This window comes from Danio aesculapii, chromosome 8 (genome assembly GCF_903798145.1).
Source record: "Danio aesculapii chromosome 8, fDanAes4.1, whole genome shotgun sequence".
Lineage (NCBI taxonomy): Eukaryota > Metazoa > Chordata > Actinopteri > Cypriniformes > Danionidae > Danio > Danio aesculapii.
In genome coordinates, this window is record NC_079442.1 from 36,300,355 (window position 1) to 36,324,986 (window position 24,632).

Sequence of the window (24,632 nt, forward strand, 5' to 3'; positions counted from 1 at the left end):
TGATCTTAAAAAACTGGTTATTTTATCCAGTTTAGCTATATTTTATCTTGTATTAAGTACTATTATGCTTTTTTTGTTGTATATTTTCTGTCCAACACTTTGGCTCACTTCTGTGTATATAAAGTGCTCTATTAATAAAGTTTGACTTGATTTAATGTATTTATCTTGTGATTTGGTTTATTACATTTTATGCAGATGCACTTCACAACAAAATACATTTTTATGATGTATATAGCTATTTTACTGTATCTATCTGCTTCTAAAAATCTTAATTACTTTAAACTTTTGACTCTCCATAGGAACATCTCATGTTTAAGTAAAAAAAATGTCATTTAGCAGCAAAAAACCCCTGTAAAACAGGAAAATATAAAATTTTCATGCTATAATCAAGCTTACGACTTACTAGTGTTAATGAGGAACTGATTGGAGACGCCAGGATGGTCAACATCATGAATCGCACTGGCAAATATGGCAGCGAGAATTTCAAGGTCTGTAAACACAGCCTGAAAACAAAAAACAACAGACACAGACAGATTATATAAAATCTCATGTCGCCATCCGCTCTCTTGAACACCCAGCAGTCAGAATAAAAGAGTGTGTCTGCAGCACTGCATTCTGGGACAGCAGTATCGCACCTCAAGGGCAGGAGTTGATAGCAGGACGTGAGTGGACTGTGTGACATCAGCAGCGTGGATGTTGTTGTGATAGGCAACGTCAGCATGATAATGGTCCTCTAAAGTCATCAGATAGGTGATAAACGTGTCGAGGGGAATTTTAAACGTCTTTAACAAATCCCTTTCCTACAGCACAGAAGTAACGCCCTTGTTAGTGGAAAAACATTCAAGCAAAAACTAGAGCACGATGGAAAAACACTGCAAAAACCACATACCTGGAATATTGTGTACATCATAACCGTTAAAGGTCTGTTTCCAGAAAATTCTGACACTTTGAAGACATTAAGGCCCCATTTATTTACATCTTCGAGCTCCTGAAAAGGCACAAAGCGAAAAATGTTTACTATTTTGTTTTGAAGTTTTCAACGTAATTGCATCAAAATCATTTAGCACCCAGACCATAATCAGCATATTTAAATGTTTTTTGGAGGATCACGTGACACTGAAGACCATAAAATTATTAGAAGTATTTATTAATTATTATTTTTATTTATTTTTTGACGCATTTGCCAAATTTTCCTTGCCAATCTTAAACCAATTGTAATCGTTTATTTTGGTTTAATTTGGAATTTCCCCACCAATTGCACAGCTGGGGGGGATCCAAGCGTGTCCTCCAGCTTGGCCCAACCCTGATCCATTTATTTATTATTTTAATCCTTTATTCCTTTGAATGCAAAGCTGAATTTTCAGCATCATTATTTCACGTGATCTCTCAAAAGTCTAATATAATAATAATACTAATCTGAAATAAATAATATCTAAAATACTGATATTTCAATATTGAAAACAGTTGTGCAGCTTAACATTTTTATAGAAACCTTGATACTTTTTTCTTTGAATCACACAAAACAGCACTATGTAAAATTTAAATCTTTTGTGAACTTGTCAGTCTTGATCAATGTTTTGTGAATTTCCAAAATTCCCTAAACCTTCAAACAATAACAGAGTATACTTTATAATAGGACTTCATTGTCTTACTAAACATGTTATTGATTACATCTGATTGCTTAAACGTTTACCTTGGCCAGCTCATCTTCTGTTTCAGTTTTAACCCCAAACCGAGGGATGTTTGAGTTGGTAAGGCTGGAACTGTGCGTTAGCTTCTTAACACCACTAATCTGAGACATCGGCCTTTTCTTCTTCTCCTTGTCTTTCTGGGACTGTGGCGATGGCATTTCCACTTCGTTTTGCTTGTCTAAAGAAACAGAGAAAGTGCTCAGGGATGCTTCTAAAAATCAGTGGTGCTCAAGGGTAAAGTCACAGCATGTGCCATTAGAGCCACCGATTTGCAGGTTTCTAATTGAATGCTGGGCTACGGTCATGTAATGGTCTCACTTGTGGTGTGATTATTCAGCTACACGGCAGTCAGGCTACAGAGCCACCTCTGGCCTGCTTTTTTTGCTCACAATCAGCACTTCATTTGTCCTAGTTCTCGGAGTTACACCAAAAATACTCTCCTCCTCTTCATTGCACTGTGCATTTACAACAATATTCAGTTAAATAAAGTATCGAGATAATAAACATGCATGATATTGTTGTTGTGGACAATATTTAAAATTACACAATGCCTTTCAAAATGTTCAGATTGCTGCATTTTGAAGTGGTGATTTTACAGGCCTTCAAATAACCACATTTTCACATGTTAATCTGGCCTAAAACATGACTTGGATATGAACTGAAAATGATCTGATTATTTTAATATAATAACACTTTACACTAAGACTAATCTATAGGCTAATAAGTTTAATAAGTCATTAAAATCTGAATCAGTAACTGTTTTATTTAATGGAGCTAATAACTAATAATGTTCTGTTTTATTTTACTACTTAACTAACATTAACATAATAACTTCTGTAACAAATGTTTTTCTCACTGTTGATGTTAGTGTAATGCATTAACATTTACTACTGGAAGATTTTTGTAAAGTGTTACATAATATACTGTATAATCCTTTTGCAAATTGAATAGTTTGTTTACTCTGAATTTTTATTAAAAAATGTTATTAAACCTGTTAAAGTGACATTTTTTGCAGGTTATCAATATCATGGTAATATTGTACATCATGACAAAATTGCATTACATATATACATATACAGTTGAAGTCAGAATTATTAGCCCTCTCCCTTTTTTTCCCCCAATTTCTGTTTAACGGAGAATATTTTTTCAGCACATTTCTAAACATAATAGCTTTAATAACTCATTTCTAATAACTAATTTATTTTATTTTATCTTTGCCATGATGACAGTAAATAATATTTGACTATATATTTTCAAGACACTTCTACACAGCTTAAAGTGACATTTAAAGGCTTAACTAGGTTAATTAGGTAGGTTAGGGTAATTAGGCAAGTTATTGTATAACGATGGTTTGTTCTGTAGACTATTGAAAAAAAATATAGCTTAAAGGGGCTAATAATTTTGACCTTAAAATGGTTTTTAAAAAATTAAAAACTGGTTTTATTCTAGCCAAAATAAAGTAAACAAGACCTTCTTCGGAAGAAAAAATATTATCAGGCATACTGTGCTCTATTTCCCTGCTCTATTAAACATAATTTGGGAAATATAAAAAAAAATATATATATATATACACACACACGCACGTATATATATATATATATATATATATATATATATATATATATATAATATATATATATATATATATATATATATATATATATATATATACACACACACACATCAATGGGGGGAAATAATCTGTACATATCTGACACTTCAACTGTACATATGCTCAGCAAATATGAGTACACCCCTCAAAAATCTCTTATTTAATTGAATATTTATATTACTTACAATAATATATTTGTGCACATACTGTACATTAGATTAGTCAGTACTGAAGCCAAATCTGGAGCTAATCTAACAAAATAACTTACAATAATTTGTAGCCCAAATTGATATGTTAGGGAACATTTTTGAATAAACATTTTTAAAAGAGCAAAAATCAAGAAAAAAAAACAAAAATATACAACATTTTACATTTTTTGCAATATTTAGCATGAATTTAAATGTATTATCTTTCTATTTATAAAGGTGTTCAGTGACTAAAATATTATTTAAAAATATATATCTGCTTAATAAATCAATTTTGTTCAATTGCACCAAAATATATCACCTATATTCACTGAGAAATCGATAAAAATCTTATTTTCAAAACGGGGTGTACTCATATGCTGAGGGCTCTACATACTGTATTATAGTTTTTTAATGTTGTTTTGTTTGTGAGAAACTCACCCAAGAATGTACTGGAGATGTACTCAGAAACCTGGTTACCAGATCGGCTCATCTCTGAGAGGTGAGTCAATTCTCTGTTCAACATCCTCTTGAACTGTTGAGACAAACAAATGCGCACAGCGATTTTATGATCAGTGATCAGTTTACCATCGTGACTATTATTTACTGAACAACTGGACAAATAAAAGCAGATTTCCTTCAAAATGAACATATATTGTGTGAAAGCATTGTGTAACACATCTGCGCTATTGTTCGAAATGCCCCCTCTGAAATTCCCTCCTGAACAAGACACCATTTTACTTCTTTTAAAACAATTGAATGGATTTTCTCTTGTCATCAGTGTTTCTAACTGTCGCCAGATACGCCACAACTTCAAGGCTGAGTCCACCAAACAACCTCCAAAAACATGAGAATCCTCTCCCACGGTTGAAAATGTCAGGTCAAAATGACCCGCTTGGTCACAGATAGACGCTACAAAACAAAGTACCATTTTCCCCATTTCTAACAAGATTTGCAAGCCCAAACTGGAGATGTAAACCACGGCATGCTCAAAAATAAACACCTTAATGCGTGCAAACAAACAAACAGGACAGTGACAGCACATGATGTGCTGGGGCTTTTTATAGCAGTTTGGCTTTAAAAAGAACCTGGATGAAAATGAGTAAGCAAAAAATAATGATGAGGTAAAAAAGACTTTTAATAAGATGTTATATATTGCTGTGATGAAATAACAACATGATATTCATTAAAATATAAATTTTAATTTATTTTTACTGTAAAAAAAATAAATAAATGAATGAGTCCATCCAATTCAAATTCAAAATTCACATCATTGTTATTAATTTAACAATTTATTAACTTATTCTGAAATGTAAATATAGTTTTATTTTAAACAGAGTGCAAATGAAAATAGATTAGCAAAAATTATGTTTTTATATACTGTAATTATCTAATTATGAAGAAAATAAATGTTAAATATAAAACTAATAAAATGTAACAAATTAGAAAAACTTATATTATATTTATTATTATTATTATTATTATTATTAGTAGTAGTAGTAGTAGTAATAATAATAATAATAACAACAATAATAATAATAACAATAATAATAAGGGACTAAGCTGAAAAGAAAACGAATAAATTAATGAATATTATTAATAATAATAATAATAATAATAATAACGAACTAAGCTGAAAAGAAAACGAATGAATGAATATTATATTAATAATAATAATAATAATAATAATAATAATAATAATAATAATATGCAATCATTCTTTGTGAAACCAAATACTGAATACCAGTAATAATCAATACCAACCCATCTGACCACATTCCACTATAAGAATACAGTATTTGATGATTTATGAACTCACCTTTATGTATCCCCAAGAAACTGACAGCAAATAATTAGCTTCAGGCATTTTGAACGAGTAAATCCAGATAGCAGATTTGATTAGAAAAATGTGGCTGATAAAGAATTCAAACACAAAATGTCCAGCGCAGAAGCTTCCACGGCTCAAATCCACCTGAATTAGGCTAAACCCCATCTGAAAAGTCTAGAAATTCCTTAAGCCATTCCTCACGATGGCAGACTCCATTGCTAGGAAAGCAGGCAAAGCTCCACCTAAGACAGAGGAGGGCATGAAGAAGCCTCAGCATTGTCTGATAGCATCTCTCTGTTCTTCAAAGCACACAGACGACAGAAAAATGCCTGCTACTTTGGAAGGGGGGGAAAATGCCCGTTTAACAGCTTCCAAATAAGGCTGCGTCGTGCAGGTGAGAGTCACTGGTGCAGCTCAGCCAATCAGGCAGCTCCTACAGATTAGAATGAGCTCATCACTGCAGCCGATTGGCTGAGCTGAGCTCCTCTGGGAGTCAAGGCTTCACCCACTTCAGCCTGTAGACGTGTGCAGCTCAGTTGTGTGCTCTTTATATGAGAGCTCAGTGATACAGCGAGCAGATCCTCTACAGGACTCACAGTCATCATGTGTGGTTTGCATTAATGCGTCTGCATGTCGTGTTTGGCCATGAGCATATATGTGTGTGTGTATGTGTGGAGGGGTGAGGTAATGTTCATGATATGACGTGATGTTTTGGAAGTGAATATTGTGTCAAGCAGACTAATAAAATATTCAGTGAAATTCATTGACATAAATCTACTGAGGGGAGTCAATGGAGAGCATATGTTATATGAACAATTACAAAATAAAACCAATGATGCCTGTGCTGGTTTTGTCCTGGTAAATTGTTAATAAGTTTCCTTAAATTAAGCAGGAAAAAAGCTTTGTTCAGTCACTGACTGGCAGATGGGATTTTTTTTTAGGGGATGAACAATGACGTGTTTCCATTGGCTCAGTAGTAGCTGTTGTTTTTTTTAAGTAGCCTATAACATGCCACATTTTAAATTGTATTTAACACATTAAATATAATATAATATTAATTTTAAATTATTATAGTAGTATTTCTATATTATTATATAATAGTATTTCTAAAAAATAAATAAATAAAAATAAATAAATAAATAAATAAAAATAAATTAATAAATAAAAATCGAGGTTTTCACCACTTATTGGGATAGGATAGTGGAGGACAGACAAAAGTATTGGAAGCAGAGAGAGGGTAGGCTCAGCATAGGACCTCGAGCCGGGGATTGAGCTCGGGTTACCGCGAACACCATGGTGCTATATGTCGGCACACTTAATCCATAGGCTATTGGTGCCGACATTATATTATATTTATATTATATATCATTTTAAATTTTATTTAGTTTTTAAAATGATTAAAATTAATTAAATGAAATGTAATTAAAATTTATTATGATAAATAACACTTGATGTGCATCATATAAACCAAATGTAATTTAATAAAATATTTTATACATTCATTTATTTTCCTTCGGTTTCGTCACTTTATTTATCAGGGATCGCCACAGTGGAATAAATCACCAACTTATCCAGCATATGTTTTACACAGCGGATGCACTTTTAGCTGCAGCCCAGTACTGGAAAACATCCATACACACTCATTCACACACACACACACACACTCATACACTACGGTCAATTTAGTTTATTCAATTCATCTATACCGCATATCTTACGACTGTGAGGGAAACCAGAGTGAACATGCAGACTACATATAAAGCACCAACTGGCCCAGCTAGGGCTCGAACCAGCAATCTTCTTACTATGAGGTGACAGTGCTAACCACTGAGCCACCATGTCACCCTCTTTTATTCTCTATCTATCTAAAAATATACAATAATATAATTAAATGCATTTATTATATAAACCACAGCTTAATAAAAACAATTCGATGTAGCCGCATGACAGCTACAAACATGATGAATGTGTATTCCAATCCAACCATCAAAAAACAAACCAACAATCTATAGTACATAGTAGGGATGCTCCAATCAGGATTTTAGCAGCCGATACTGAGTGCCAATTCCTTGTCATTGTGATTGGCCGATACAGAGTACCGATTCTGATGCTTTATGTAACTTTGCCATTACACAATTTCCCTCTAAGTATGATATTTAAGTGGAGATCTCATCTTACCTAAGAGAATAAACTAAGGATGCTGCATATAATCTTATACATTATTATTACTGCATATAATCTTAAACATGTCTCTTATAACCATTTAAGGTGGACAGAAGCAGCTTTACAGAAAATAATAGATAATAAGCGGGAGACTCGTGGAGCTTCCGGAAGAGGTCATTCGGTTGGACACAAGATGGAGCTAACTTCTCTGCTCGCGCCACAGCAGCTCAAAACACTGGATATACAACGGTTGCAACAAAGAGATCATCACTCGCCTGAGTCATGCCAATAAACTGTATAAACAGAGGTGGCACGACACTGTATATATTTTAACTGCTGTGACCCATGTGCAGCGATCACCTACGCCTACGCATCATTTACCTCCTTACATGTTGTAGTGCTGCTATCTGTTTCACCCAGGTAAACAAACACCTGCGTTTGGTTCATAAGATCAGCCAGATTGGCAAATACCGATCGAGTTTTTAAATGCGATTATCGGCCGATACCGATCTCCGGCCGATCAATTGGAGCCTCCCTAGTGTATAGCATATTAATCATGTGGCCAATGTCTTTCCAGTGGCCATGTGCATTTTGACCAGCATGTCACTGAAGTACAGTGTTTTTAACCTGAGCTGGACAAGAGCTTCTGGCAGCAAATAAAGAGGCGAGCGGTGGAGCTGACAGAACATGGTCAGGGATTATTTCACACTTCTGCTCCCTGTGTAGCACTAGTGGGATGCTGAGTAATTTGCAGCTTTACTGGAGCAGATGAGCCGACGGTAATAGGCTGTTGCGGGTCCATGCGGACAGAGGCGACTGTGTTTCTATTGTTGGAACATCTAGAGGGTGTTAAAACACGTCTCTGAGCAAAAAATGGCAAGATGTCACACAATTTGTAGCTGTGATTTCCTGAAAATGTGTTTTCTGGGACAGGCCTAAATAACGATTCGTTCCTCTATATACGGCTCGTAGATCAAAAGCAACATTTATTCATTATTTCCTCTGAAGCTAAAATAGAGAAACTGGGAGCTTTAAATAACACAAAATAACACAATTGATATTCTGATATGAAATGTGGCTATTGAGGTTTCTTTGTGAATGGTTTCAATGTTTCAACAGTGCAGGGCATTTCTCACATGCAAATCATATCATCAACAATGACATAAATATACCACTAAATAGTGCTGCACGATTAATTGAAAAAAAGATCACGATCTCGACTCGAACCTACACACGATCTTAATCCTGATTTTCTACGATTCAGCCCATTATATTTTCAAGGTCAGGAGAGAAGCGTAAAGGCGGTCGCACAAGACTTCACAATGTTTTATACATGTTGCTCAGCAATGTGGACACCACCACATGGTGTTAAAAGTGTCACATACTGTATTTATAAGATATATTTCAAGTTTACGCACGTTTTTTTTTTTACTACCGAGAGGACACGCGCATGTCCATCATCTACTTTAGTGAACAGAACCTGCATAGGCCGTGAAAAACAGGTAATAAACTAATAAATTTCTTTCCCTCAAAGTGACAGCAGCCATGACATAAGTGCACTTGGCAGTGAAAGCGAAACCGAAAGCGCGCACATCGTTTAAATGATCATATTGCATTTTAGAGTTATGATTACGACAAGCATTTGATACGTTTTTTCTTTCATAGCTAACACAAAGTGTTGTGCATGAAAATAAATGTATACTGGGTCAGTATAACTACTCTAGCCTATATAATGTTGAATGTACATCTAATCTAACAATGTTGTCAACGACAAATGACAAGCATATGTCTCAAACATAATAAGTCAACTTCAGAATTATGAATAAGTATATTCTGATGTCATCACTTTATTGTGAATTAACTACCAGGACATATTTAAAGTCTGTTTAAGTCCACCATTCCAAGTCTATACAAAATTTAGTATTTTAACCAACAGTAGACCTACACATAGGCCTGATATTATTAGTTGTTTTACCATATGTTTGAGAATAACAATAATAATAGGTTACTCATACTAACCATTATTTTACATCGACAGAATTGTGAGAAAATTGTGATCTTGATTTTAAGCAAAAAAAAAAAAATAAATTGTGATTCTCATTTTAGCCAGAATCGTGTAGCCCTACTACTAAATACCTGATCGAATCGTATGTAAACCATAGATTTTTCAAAAATAACACTCATCCACATCAGAAGATCAAATTCAAAGTCAAAATGAATGGATGGAAATGAACTTACAGTGGCATGAAACACAAAATCCTGCATTCTGTTTTATACTCTGAAAAGTCACAATTAATGATATCTAAAAATATATCTAAAATCATAAACAAAAAAACTAGGAAATAAAATGTTAATAATTATTTATTGTAAATATTTTAAAGCATTGCATAATACTTATAACAATACATAACATATTAAACATATCACATACAGTTGAAATTATTGGCCCCCTTTGATTTCTTTTTTTTTTTTCATATTTCCCAAACGATGTTTAACAGAGTAAAAAAAAAAAAAAATCACAGTATGTCTGATAATATTATTCCCTCTGGAGAAAGTCTTATTTGTTTTATTTCAGCTAGAATAAAAGCAGTTTTTAATTTTTCAAAAGCCATTTTAAGGTCAAAATTATTAGCCCTTTTAAGCTATATAATATTTCGATAGTCTACAGAAGAAACCATCGTTATACAATAACTTGCCTAATTACCCTAACCTAACCTAATTAACCTAGTTAAGCCTTTAAAATGTCACTTTAAGCTGTACAGAAGTGTCTTGAAAAATATCTAATAAAATATTATTCATATTAAATATATACGTTTTGGTCACACTTTACAATAAGGTTTCATTATTTACTAACATGAACTAATAATGAACAAAACTTGTACAGCATTTGTCAATCATAGTTAAAGATTTACTAATGCATTAACAAAATTCATGCTTGCTAACATTAGTTAATGCTCCGTCAGTAAATGAACTAACAATGAACGACTAATAAATGTACTGTTAAATGTTTGTTCATTTTAGTAAATGAATTAAATAACATTAAGTAATACAACCTTATTGTAAAGTGTTACTTATGTTTTATAATTAACTTTTTCCTAAAAATATATGAATTGTTTATTCATTGTCTTCAAGCAGCTTTTATTATTTGGTGTAAGTTCTACAAACATTTGTTCACACCACTTCATCAAAAAATATCTGAATTGTTATTTTTTTATTGGCCCAAACTTGACTCCAGTTTAAAAATATTATAACAATGACAGGATGTGTTAGACAATGATTAGTCCAGTCAACATTAGCCACTTTAAATGAAAATAACCCTTCATTTAATGTCTTTAACATATATTTTGCAGACACAACCAAGAATATAAGTTCAGCTTAGATATATTCTCTATAAATTTGCAATTTATTGTAATTTACAAAGCATTATAATGTTAATACGTGTTAATTTTTGAGTTTTAAATACTAAAATCAGCTCTATGTAGCTTTAAAATATCTAACAAGTTTATTTCCGTGCTTATTTGCTACACAGATCACTGCTTAATCAAGCCAAAAGTGTACTGAGAAAATAATACATGCCTAATAATACAATTCCAGAGTTAAAAAAGGATCTACACTAAAGCCGCATATATTATTGACAGTTATGACAGTTAATAAATCATAAAAACAATGGCAGCTGGACATCTATACACAATGTTTTTCATAGCAGACTATTTCTGATCCTGAAATGGCAGCGAAAGTGTGATTTCTCTCAGTCCAGTAGGATCTAGCACTTGCGTGGCGGCTGTGAGCCAGTTTTATACAGGATTTGCCACTACTGCTATTGAGAGTGTTAATGCATGCTAATGTTTGAGTCTTTAAAAAACTCTTCCATTTGTATCTTTATATAATTGATATACCTGCTGACCTTATTTGCTACACAGATCACAGTTTCATTAAAACAAAAGCGTCATTTAGCTTGAAAATCTTATGAAATAATTTGCATGGCTAATAATAACACTTCGGAGCTATAAAACAGATCCATATAAAAAACTGATGAATGATGAATGCAATCCCTTTAAATAATGACTGTTAAAGTCATTTAAAGAATGACTGTTTTAATAAATGGCTTACACACACACAGCAAAAAGCAAACAAATATAATCCTGTTGCACTACTACACTTCATTTTGGTTTTATTGTAAAAAAACAACAACAACAAAATGAGAATTTGAAATATTTTATGGCATATGTCAAAAAATAAAGATGATTTAGTCTTCAAAAATGTTTTATTTTGATTATGTTTTTAAATAAATTGGTCTTACACTTCATATTTTCATAGTATATGTATTAATTCCAGTACTTTTACCATAAACCGACATATCAACCATTTGGTAGAGGCTGATATTTTAGAAATTATGGGATGTGTTGAAAAAAATGCATTGAATATGTTAACTAGCGACGTTAGGAGTTTTATTAGGAGTCCAAATTTTTTTTCTTGGTGGGGCAGTTAAGGGGTTAGCACTGACTGCGTTCCACTGCAGGTAAAAAGTTTAAATAATAATAATAATAATAATAATAATAAATCCAAACTTCCCACTTTTTTTCCAATTGTCTACAAAAAAAGTGGACCTTTTTTGCGGTTATTTGCCTAATTTTTCTATTCAATTATGCATTTTAGTGACATTTTAAGAACTATCTTTGCTGGATCAGCTTCTCGGATGGTGATCATATTCACACTTTTTTGATGAACCAAAACTATTTCCTAAAATTTGCCAAAGTGCTCACATACTACTTTACTATGAAGTAATTATTTACAAATTTGAATATAAACTGTAAATTCATCCAGTTTTATAAATTATATTATGACATTTGCATTTTAAAAGATGAATAAAAAAGTATGAAAAAATACTTACATTACAATACATACAAATTATTATTCATTTATTTTCTTTTCCGTTTAGTCCCTTTATTAATCAGACAGTGGAATAAACCGCCAACTTATTCAGCACATGTTTTATGCAGCGAATACCCTTCTAGCCATAAACCACCACTGGGAAACACAAATGAATTATCATTTATCATAAAAAAAAATAGGAATCTGGTAAATCTTGTTTTAAAATAAAAACTCTAGCCTATGACCAAATAAAACTGTCCAGCACATCTAACTTTCCTCAGTCAGAATTTGGCTACTTGTTAATTAAAAACTATTATCTTAATTTTTAAAGCCTTCTTCTATCTATAATTTTCACAATTTATGACGGCATAAAATGGGATAAATGAGCCCCACTTCTGGACTTTGTCAGTGGGGGGAGCTGAGTCTTTCGAACCACCTGAACCCCTCTGGCTACGGGCCTGTTATAAGAAATGAGTTATTAAAACTATTTTGTTTAAAAATGCATTGAAAAAAAAATTCTGTTAAGCAGCACTTGCAAAAAATAATGAGGGCTAATAATTTGGAATTCAACTATATATATATATATATATATATATAGTTAAATTCCAAATTTTATATATATATATATATATATATATATATATATATATATATATATATATATATATATAATTTTTTTTCACACTATTTCGATGGCCCATTTGTTGAATTTATGTTTCATTGCATCTACATGCCAACTAATCTCATTAGATTATGAGTAGACTGTTAGGGTAGGGGTTAGTGTAAGTTGACATGTACTTGCAAAGTTTCTTATAGTCAGTTAAATGTCTGTTGAAGGAGCAGTATCAACAGATATTAAGCAGACAGTCTACTAATACTCTAATGGACCATCAAAATCAAGTCTTACCTTTATTTATTTTACATATTCGAGTAAAGTGTTTTTACAGAGTAGATCTGTGAATTTCTATAAAAAAAATTTTTTTTAAAAAGCTAAAATGTTGTATATAAATCAAACAAATTAAGTACAAAATGAACATATCAATTTTTAAAATGTGCTCAGAACAGATTTATAAATAAAACTGCGTAAGTGATGCTGAAGTAAAGAGATTTGTGACTCAAAACTCATTTTGAGAAAATGGCAAGAAAAAAATGATAAAATGATAAAAATGAATGAAAAATTATGTTGAATACTTGAAAACTACAGATAGAAATTAATTAAGCACAACAAAAGTGTATTTTGGATGCTTTTTTTTTTTCAAAATCTCAAAACTGACAGGTGCATTAGTTTGCAGTGTTTCACCTTAATAAATGTTTGTGTTTTTTAATGGCAGCTGAGAATCTTTGCATCTGAGACGGCTAGAATACAGTTCATTAGGATCCAGCACTTGTGATTTATACGGGATACACCACTTCTGCTACTGAGCTAAAGCAACAAAGCAGACTGACGGGCCTTGTGCATTTCCATGGATACTGGGCATGGAGGAGAAGCGGAGAGGGGGGGGGGGGCTTCGCTCGAAACACATGCATGAAAATATGTGTATTTGACGCTTTTGTTATATGATCGGTCACCTCTGATAGACCTTTAGCCTGGTTGTATGAGAAATACTGAAAGCATCTGGAATCTGTGTGTTTTTTTTCTACGCTGTGGCTGAGCGCACTGGGCGAGATGAACACTACAGGCTGATTAGCATGCTGTATGTGTACTAGGGCCTTGCTGGAGACGGTGGGCATGCTCAGTGCAGCCCCAATGACGATTCTGCTGCTGTTTTTGCAAACAGTGAGAGCACTGGCTGAACGACACCGAAGCATGACAATACACTGACACTCCATCTGAATCCACAAAACAACTGAATGCTTTGGTTGCTGATGATAATGAATATTAATAATCTGATGCTCGTGTCTGAACATGACATTATGGAGTATGAAATTTGGTGATATTTACTTGTGATGTGGTCTACCAGAATTCAACCAACAGCAACCAAATTTGACAACAACAACAAAAAATCAGGACGCAATGTACCACAATATAATATTATGAACAAGTGCAAATACTAATCTCATAAAACAGTGCAAATACAATACAATAACAAATCCATAACAGACGCTCTGATTGTGAGAGAAGCACCTAAGAAATCCTTAACTACAAAAACAGACCATTTGAATATTATAAATGCACAATAGTTCACAGTGATGGGTTGCATTTGGAAGGGCATCCGCTTTGTAAAACATATGCTGGATAAGTTGGCGATTCATTCCACGGTGGCGACCCCTGATTAATAAAGAGACTAAGCTGAAAAGAAAATGAATGAATGAATGAATGAATGAATGAATGAATGAATGAATGAATGAATGAATGAATGAAAGGCACAATAGGTGCCCTAATTGAGATTGTGACTGAAGTTTGTAAACCTGGTATATAAATAAGTGGCTAAAATTACTTTAATAAATCAAACATTAAAAAAAAATACATTTATTAAAATTAAAATACCCTAATTGTGATTGTGAGTGAACATTTGAGAAATAAAGAATTGAAATAAAATACAATAATAATATCAAGCAATAAACACACAGTATGTGCCATAATTGGGATTTTATGTCAAGAATAAAAATTAATAATGCCAATACATTAAAATAAAATAGACTTTAAAAAATGCTACAAATCCACAACCTGAAATATGAATGAAACAATAAAAAGTTTTAAATCCAAAATAAGTGTCCAAGGTCATGCCTTGGGGTTTTGAGTTAAGTTTGTAAAAGAGATATATGTAGTCAATAATACCTAAACAAAATAAATAAAAAGAAATTGGTCTAATTTGGATCATTTTAAAATAATGGTCCTCCATCACCTTGCAGAAGCACCCAGGTGAATCCTCAAACAGCTCAAGAGTAGGTAAAGACACCTGTGCGCTCTTACCTTGTTGGATGCCATCTCGCTGACCGAGTGCCTGGTCTGCAGGGTCTCCAGCTGGTCGAGGCACCAGTCCAGCTCCTCCAGGGTCTCAGTGGCCAGCTTCTGGTAGGCCTCCTCTGGAGGAAGAGAAGGAGGCAAGCGGTCAGATCTCAGCTGCTGTAGGGGTCTAGCTGAGGCTCCCAGCAGAGGGCCCAAACTGCTGTACACCGCCATGTTGGGATATCCCGACAGAACGCATGGGTGATTCTTCATGCTGTGCTGAAGCCCTCCACAGTGAATGATGGGGCTCCAAATTGAGCCAAAACACAAGGTCTCCAAAAACAGCAGAGGCGTAATCCGAACGAGGCGACCGGCAGTGGGAGAAGCAGGGGAACACTATATCCCTTAAGAAAACACACAAAGGGGCCACACAGATCAACAAGCTTGTTCACAAACAAAACCACGGCCGCAGAATCCACAGTCCTACATGTCAGTAAAGCTCTCATCCCCGGACGGAGCGAATGTCATTGCTGTTTGCAGGCCCATCTCTGCCTGACGGATGCCCCTCTACATCCAAGAAGCCGCTGGCCCTCAGGAGCGTGCAATCCGGCCCACAACAAAGCAGACAGGCATACTGTCATAACAATAACACACACACGTACACACTCGCTCAGACACACACACACATACAGAGCACACACGCAGAGCTGACGCCAACAGATGAGGGACTTGTGTCTGTCTCCGGTCCTGCCGCAAAAAAAGACAGCAGAGGTGCTGGCATTTGCCCGGCCCCCGTTCTCTGAGAGGTGGATGCCCTGCACGAGCGCGGGGCAGCCGAGGAGCGTCGCTAGCCGAACGTGAGCCGAGCTTCCTCTTGAAACAGAAGCCTTAAGCCTGGCAGTGCCGCTGCATGCAGGAGAGAGAGAGAGACAGGGCTCTAGCCAAAACGTGGCCTGAACCACAGCGGATGAGGAGCTCAGTCTGCATCTCAGATGACACTAGCAGAAATAAGCTAGCTCTGGGAGAGAGAGAGAATATGCTTTATGATATAGGTTTACAATTTGCTGCTGAAATTGTGTTTCCATTTCAAGTATTCTTACATTTTTTTGGAAAATTTCATTAAATTTTCTTTACAAGGCATTTGTGCATCTTCAAAAACCGTATGACCATATGAGGGCATAAAGCAAGTGGAAAAAAATAACAAAGGGCTAACTATGCTTGACATGTTGCTTACTTGAAGCAGCTATGACAACAAAGCCAGACAGAATGTATGCATGTGCCACATGTACACTCCTTTAACAATGCGTGCATTATCTTGTTCATTGGCTGTCTCTCTCTCTCTTTTTCTGCATGTGTGGTGAAGAACACAGGGCTGGGGTGCCACTTTCTCTGAAAGAGACTGCACTGACGTCAATGACATTCTTCTCGTGCTTAGCGCGACATCATACACCAGCCCATGAGAGGGCACTGGCTGCACAGACAGCAGAGCTGCTGCAAAAAGCTGAACTGGAATCCTGCAATCAGGATCGCGATGCTCTCACTACTGTGTCAACCAGGACATTCTCACCAGAATCATTTTAATATGATTAATATGAGCTCTATATATTTACTCCTCAGACAATATAATTTATTGTAGAATTTGTAAAATTATAATTTATTGTCCTAGAATTGTAGAAAACATGTAATACCATTAATGTTTGCAATTCTTAAGGTAATCTGTGGAATATAAAATATTTATTATTAGAAATGAATATAACTAAATATTCAACAGTAATATATTTCTACATTGTGTAATTAATTTGATCAAAAACTTTAGTAATACTTTATTTTAAGGTATCCTTGTTACACATGTTCCATGTGATTACATTATTATTTACAATTAATTATGTTTAATTATCTCCTAATAGCCCTAGACCTAACCCTCATCCTGGCCCTAACCATATAGTAAGTACTAAGTACTTAGTACTTACTATATTAAGAGCCTGGTTTCTCTCAAGTTTTTTTTTTCTTCACATCTTCAATTGAAGTATGTTCCTCTCCACTGTCGCCACTGGCTTGCTTGGTTTAGGACTTGTGGAGCTGCGCATCAATGGATTTGCTCTTCAGTGTTTGGACTTTCAGCAGTAAAAATTAAACCACAACAAGCTGAGCTGAACTTCAACTCTGAAAACTGGACTGACAAATCAATTTACGAGAACTTCTATGTTAATCTGCTTTGAAATAAATATGAATTGAACTGAATTGAATACTAATTAATGCCACTCAATGTAGTTCAATGAATAATTACACTGTACCAAGGGGACCTTAAAATAAAGTGCAACCCAAGTTTTAATCAATTGACATCCCTATTTCAAATGTAATTGTCACTTCAGAAATGTACATGCTAAAAATGGCTCTGGCCCTTGCTTCAATTTAAGTCTATTAATCACTTGTTTTATTGTCTGTGCAAGTCTAATCACACCTCCTCTTAACAAGCTGTAGCTTCTTAGGACTCAAGCCGTAGCAAGCCCTACTAATTAGTCATTTAGGTGACACACAGCGACTTAGAAAACACTTATTACGAAGACATTCTCCCTGTAGCATTATAAGGCCTAAACAGCAATGTGTCTTTAGGACATAACCTCCTGATGACCAGCTCAAATCTCGTACAATCCCAAACACTATGACAGTCTATAGCCATCAGGGCACTTTTAATTGTAACATATAGGGCTGCAAGGTATTGGAAAAAATATAGATTATGATACTTTGCTTTTTTTGTAATTTGTATTTATTCTTTTTCTTTTCAGCTTAGTCCCTTTAATAATCAGGGGTTGCCACAGAGGAATGAACTGCCAACTTATCCAGCGTATGTTTTAGGCAGCTGATGCTCTTCCAGCCACAACCCAACACTGGGAAATACCCATACACTCTCACTCTTGCATTCACACACATACACTACGGCTAATTTAGCTTATTTAATTCACCTATATAATAATATAATATAATATAATATAATATAATATAATATAATATAATATAATATAATATAATATAATATAATATAATATAATATAATATAATATAATATAATATAGGCAACGCAGTGGCACAGTAGGTAGTGCTGTCGCCTTACGGCAAGAAGGTCGCTGGTTCGAGCCTTGGCTGGGTCAGTTGGCGTTTCTGTGTGGAGTTTGCATGTTCTCCCTGCATTCGCGTGGGTTTCCTCCGGGTGCTCTGGTTTCCCCCACAGTCCAAAGACATGTGGTAAAGGTTAATTGGGAAGGCTAAATTGTCCGTAGTGTATGTGTGTGAATAAGTGTGTATGTGTTTCCCAGTGATGGGTTGCAGCTGGAAGGGCATCGGCTGCATAAAACAAATGCTGGATGAGTTGGCGACCCTGTGGCGACCCCAGATTAATAAAGGGACTAAGCCGAAAAGAAAATGAATGAATAATATAATATAATATAATATAATATAATATAATATAATATAATATAATATAATATAATATAATATAATATAATATAATATAATATAATATAATATCATATCATATAATACAGAAGCATAAAGAAAAACAATACAGTGACAATATAAATGATATAAACAATATATATATTTATATATACATAATATATTAATATATTATAATATATTAATATATATATTTACTGTTTTTCTGGGATGTTTAACAGTATTTGAGTATAATATAATATATAAAGTATAATATATATATAAAAGTATTTAATAATAATATAATAATAATAATAATAATAATAATAATAATAATAATAATAATAATAATAATAATAATAATAATAATAATACTGTATAGTCTTGTACACGTAATCTAATACAATTAATAATTAATTAATTACAATCATAAATTATGTCTCACACATTTATTTAATATTATTTAGTATTATAAATTATTATTACAAAGCAATTTCCATTTTTGGTTTTCAGGCAAGTGCATCCAGAATTTCCAGTTTTGGCTCTGAATTTTCATTTCAGTGCATCCCTACTTACTGGCTACATCCCTACTTACTACAACTAAACTGGCTAAAAATGCTTACACAGCCCTAGCCTTAAAAACTTCTGCAAATGCTAAACTTTCACTCTTTACAATGAGCCCACACTCCACTGTGAAGCCTGATCAACAATAACCCAGGCCCAACATTGCACCTTCTACGTTCGCACATTGTGAAACCATACATTGTGCAGCCCTGGTCACATGACATCTAAACTCAGCATGGGTCGGTAAATTGTATAATGTGTCCAACTGCTCAATGCTTCTAGTACAAATCAATAGGATCAATCTATAACACTGGTGCTTTTTATCTGTGCGGCTGAATGCTCTGCTCATGCTAAACATCCAGCGCAGTTCTAGGTCAAACACCTGCATCTCAGAAACAAGCTTTTCCTTATAAACCTCATAAACAGAGCAATGCCTCACGTTTATTGCAAAGCGACTCTCATATTTCTAAAGGCATGCTAAATGATAAAGCTGATATATGCATAAGCAAACAAGTGTAAAAAATAGAAGCTTCACTTTGTGCATTCAGGGTATGATGACATGTTTAATTTCTCTTATCAGCTTCAGGGAGTGATACGTGACGTCTGGATGTTTCCCTCATGCTGGTATAGACAAAACGGAAGGTGCCACACAAGGACAAGCTCATCCCTCATATCACACAGTTCTCCAAGTTCTCCAAACAACCCTTATCCCAAATACAAAACCAAATCAAAAGACCACAGGAAGAGCTCTTCGGAAATATCTTATGAAGATCTGTTATGCAATGTTGATTTTGATAACGGACAATAAATCTATTACAAAACTGACTTGGTAACTGATATAAAGCTGAAATAAAAGAGCACACAAGTATTTAAAATACACTTAAAGGGATAGTTCACCCAAAAATGAAGATGTGCTCACTATTTACTCATCCTTAAGTGGTTCCAAATCTTCATGAGTTTCTTTACTCTGTTGAACACTAAAGAGGATCATTTAAAGAAAGCTGAAAATCTGTAACCATTGGCTTCTATAGCAGGAAAAACAAATACTATCAACCCAGGCTCATTACGGATATGTACCGCTGTGTACATTTCTGGAGAGTGCAAAATATGTGCCAGGAGGTGCGTTTTTTGTCGTTTTTGTTTAAGCAAATCTGCCAGAGGCCGCTGTGTATGATTTTTTAGATCTCAAATTTCTCTCGCGAGTGCCATTCGTGCCTGCTGTTCTCATGTAAATTCACCAGAGGCCGCTGTCCACTGACTGACTGAATGACCGACCGATTGATAACCGACTGTTTTCAAAAGCAATCCAGAAACAGAAAAGCCCTTGTGGACACCTGACTTTTACCATGATTTCAGATCTTACAACATTCTCACCGTTAATTTGTTTATTTTATTTTTAGTGATGTTTTATAAACAAATTTCGGGAGGAGCACGATCAGTCTTTGACGAGGCTACTTCATTACACACACAATCATCCTATTATCCAATCAGCTCAAGAGCAAACCCCTATAAATAGTCAAACACGTCATACCTCCGTTTTCTCTTGACTTCAGCGTCCCTCCACCACCCCAACTCCACACTATTAAACCAGATACCTATTTAAATTTGAGGGGGGGGGGGGGGGGGGGGCGTTCTGGACCAGGGGTAGACACCGCACTCGGACCCTATCTCTCTTTATCCTGATAAGGGGAATAACACGAGTTAGGGTGTCTTCCCGAGCTCAGAGCCCTCTTGCTGGACAGCACGCCAAATACGCATATTCCATTCAGTCAAATATCTGTGAGTGTGAACTTGTGAATTGCCTTTTGTTATTGTTTCACCTGCTTTCTGTAACCGTTCTTCGCTGAACTAAAACCCCATCATCACAGTTAACTCCTCACTGTGTCTTAAGTCCGCCGACGTATGCGACAAGTTACAGGGCAAACTGGTAACAGTGGAAAAGCCGTCCACACGGAGGTAAGCGGTCAGCTGGTAGCGCAAAAAAACAAAAATGAAGTCATCGGCGGTGTCATACCGCCCCATAGTATTCGTTTTAAAGATTCAATGCAGTCATACGTAGCTCTGGCTACATAATTTGCGCTCTCCACAAACGTATACGGGGGTACATTTTCACAATGAGCCTGTGCTGAATACTATGGAAGTCAATAGCTACAGGTCTTCAGCTTTCTTAAGCATATCTTTTCTGTTCAGCAGAAGAAAGAAGATCAAACTAATTTGGAACAAGTAAATGTGGATAAATAATGACAGATTTTTCAGTTTTGGGTCAAGTATCCCTTTGAGAACAAAATTACTAAAGCAAAGAAAAAGTAATTTTAGAAAAAAGAATAACAACAAAAAACTAACTATTCTTAGTATATAAACAATACAAAAGTAGGCCATGTCTTCAATTTGTTTAGCAATATTAAAATATCTGCATGCAATTAAAGGTATATATACCTGTGTAGGAGGTCTTTGTGATGGGAGGAGGGTTACACATTGGAGATCTCCTGTTTGACAAAGAAATCAACAGATTGACTGCTGTTAACACACAGCATATGGGTCAAAGACATGTTGGTGTCCACATCAAATTAGTGTCTATTTTATTGTTTCATCTCACTAACTCTGAATGACAGTTAATGGTATACATACTGATTAAACGATATTTATAAAATTAAAAGCAGGCCACATTCTGATTCATACGGAAAAACTACATCACACTTTATCGTTGTGATACTTATACAACTTTCTTTTTAACCCATATCCACATTCCAAAAATGTTAGAGAAAAAATAAAATAAATAATTGAAAATAAATAAATAAATAATAAAAATAAATAAATAAATTAAAAATTATATTGAATATTTGAAACTGTAAATGACTCACTTGTTATTGGATCTTTCCTGTTGTACATTTGTTAAAGCAGCAAAATTATTCCGGACAGTTCTTAAACTCGCCAGAACCTGACAGAAGAAAAGTATGTTATTCATTTCTCTGTTGCCAAATCCTCTCCTTTTAAACTTTGACATATAAAATATGGCAATACCTGTGCAAAAGGGGTAACAATCATGTCATCACCATGTCTGCAAAAAGAAGGTTAAACACTAATTACAAAACCATAGGCTTTCTCTTATTTTCACACACAGTATACAAATCTGAAAACTGAAATTTGACTAGCTCATAGGGTGTGCATTTAATCATGACACTGGCATGCAATGTAAAAATCCTCTAACAACTAAACATGAATTTGCAATAATAAATTATGCATATTAATAAAAAGTGCACATGCCACTAAAGCTGTTCTCTGTCTATAAGAGAGACTCTGTCTTACATGTCACTGGCGATGGAGGAGTTTCTGGACATGGACTTTGGTGAGAGGTCGTAGTCGCTGTCTGAACGGTACAGAAAGGACTCTCTCCTCTGGCTATGGACGAAGTTGGCCTGGAGGATGAGACCTGAGCCTGGACTGGCCATCGGATCCAGCGGACTGCGACCTGAAGAGGTGCCATTGTCCACATCAAAGCTGAGGAGACAAAAAGACAGGACAGTTAGTGCTGTGTTAGATGAGAAGATGTAGACCAGACCAGCTGATACCACTCAACATTTACTTCAGGCTTAGTAAATCTCTGTAAGAAATGCTGGGTTCCACACAATTAATTTAGGTTGGGGCAACATGAAAGAATTGAGATCATTTACAAATTTAAGTAGATTGAACATAAAACAATCAAGTCGTCCAAAAAAAAAAACAACTGGATAATTGTGTTGTTTCAGCTCCTTTTAAATAAGCAGTTTGAAAAAACAACAACTGTCATTTTTTGAGTGTTGTATAAAATAAATGTGTGCTTGGACAGTTGTGAACAAAATTATATATATAAATTAGAAAATAAAATAAAATAAAATACCATATTCACTAAATTTTACATATTGATTTTAGTATTGTGCTGCCAATCTCCAGAATAATGTTTGCTCTTTCCCACTGTTTTGCTATATAAAACAACTGTGTGTTTGAGTGGCCATAATCTAAATATTATGGAAATTATGAATAATAAATGTGGTAAAATAGTTTTTTTCTATGCAATTTGTAGTTGTCACAAATATCCAAATATTATTTTCTCCATGTTCAAATTTTCAAATAAATCATGCAAAACTCACTGTAAATAACATCATAATAATAATATCATCCCTCATTTTGTAAAAAAAAAAAAAAGAAACAAATGTTTAAAAAAATTATACATAACACATTAACATTTTGTCATTTAGCAGACACTTTTGTCCAAAGTGACTTAAACTTGACACATAAACACAAACAAAACTAAACTAAAATAAACATTAAACATTAAGGGCCCTATTATACACCCGACGCAATGAGGCCCAGGGCGTGACGTAGTTTGCTAGTTTCAGCTCGACCCAAGTGTCATTTTGACGTTTTTCACCACGTTGTTTAAATATCAAATGCATTTGCTCTCATATGTGCACCCATAGGCGTTCTGGTCTAAAAAAGGAGGTGTGTTAAGGTGCATTGCTGGTGCGTTGCTATTTTGAGGAACTAAAATAGACTGCACAATAGACCAGCTGAGAGCAGGTCTAAAGTCCAGCGCAGAGCGCGTTAGTTGTGCGCCTCGCTTACACATTGCTTAAAGCACACAGGATGTACAGCAATACGCAAATATTTTTACAAATGAAAAAGAATTAAAGGATTAAATTATTACAAAAATTATTATTTTCTACATAAATATAAAAACCACTGCTTTCATGCCTTCTTCATCTCGGGGGGCTTTTTCAGATTATTAATGACAACTTGCTTTTGTATAATATTATTATTATCATTATTATTATTTATTATATGCATATTTATATTTGTTTTATTAAAAACAAGCTTAGATTTGTCCACCTGTTAGGTTTTAGACCATATGGGGCAAAGCATGTGTATTTGGATATAACTGTTTATCAAATTGTTTATTTATTCATCTGCTGGAAATTATAACTGAATTTTCAAATAGATTTGAAACAAATATTTGTGCTTAACAAACAAAATTAATTATGTAGGCTAATGGATGTCTGTGCATACAACACGTTTCCTTGTGCATGAAAGAGAGTGAAGGTGAAAGTAAAGAATTAGAGGCTTATTCTCTCATTCTCGCACTGCAGATGGTTTTCTCGCTAGTGATGCATTCAGTTTTTCCACTTACAAAGTTCGCCATGTAAATAGCAAATGCGCGATGGCGCGACGCAACTGATTCTTAAAGGGAATGGGAGATGTGACTCTGATTGGTTTATTCTCAAAACACACCTATAACACATTAAGAGAATAAGCTCAACCCTGTCAGATCATGCACCGTGCCGCAAAGCGCATTTTTCCATCGTTAAAATAGCAAAATTGGATTCTGACACGCCTTTAATGCTTTTGCGCCCTGCGCTTT

At 34.5% G+C, this 24,632-nt stretch overlaps 1 protein-coding gene across 4 annotated transcripts in view; it reads right to left on the reverse strand.

The window, feature by feature from the left end:
- The window catches only part of pde4d (phosphodiesterase 4D, cAMP-specific), a 153,094-nt gene that overhangs the window by 14,489 nt on the left and 113,973 nt on the right, over positions 1 to 24,632 (reverse strand). For all 4 annotated transcript variants that reach the window (XM_056463861.1, XM_056463862.1, XM_056463863.1 and 1 more), the window contains 10 exons: positions 22,544 to 22,735; positions 22,259 to 22,295; positions 22,099 to 22,175; positions 21,674 to 21,723; positions 15,266 to 15,378; positions 3,930 to 4,023; positions 1,694 to 1,869; positions 890 to 988; positions 636 to 800; positions 404 to 503 (listed from right to left, as the gene is read on the reverse strand). In XM_056463861.1, the coding sequence (XP_056319836.1) occupies positions 404 to 503; positions 636 to 800; positions 890 to 988; positions 1,694 to 1,869; positions 3,930 to 4,023; positions 15,266 to 15,378; positions 21,674 to 21,723; positions 22,099 to 22,175; positions 22,259 to 22,295; positions 22,544 to 22,735 (1,103 nt within the window). The remainder of the gene's footprint in view (positions 1 to 403; positions 504 to 635; positions 801 to 889; positions 989 to 1,693; positions 1,870 to 3,929; positions 4,024 to 15,265; positions 15,379 to 21,673; positions 21,724 to 22,098; positions 22,176 to 22,258; positions 22,296 to 22,543; positions 22,736 to 24,632) is intronic.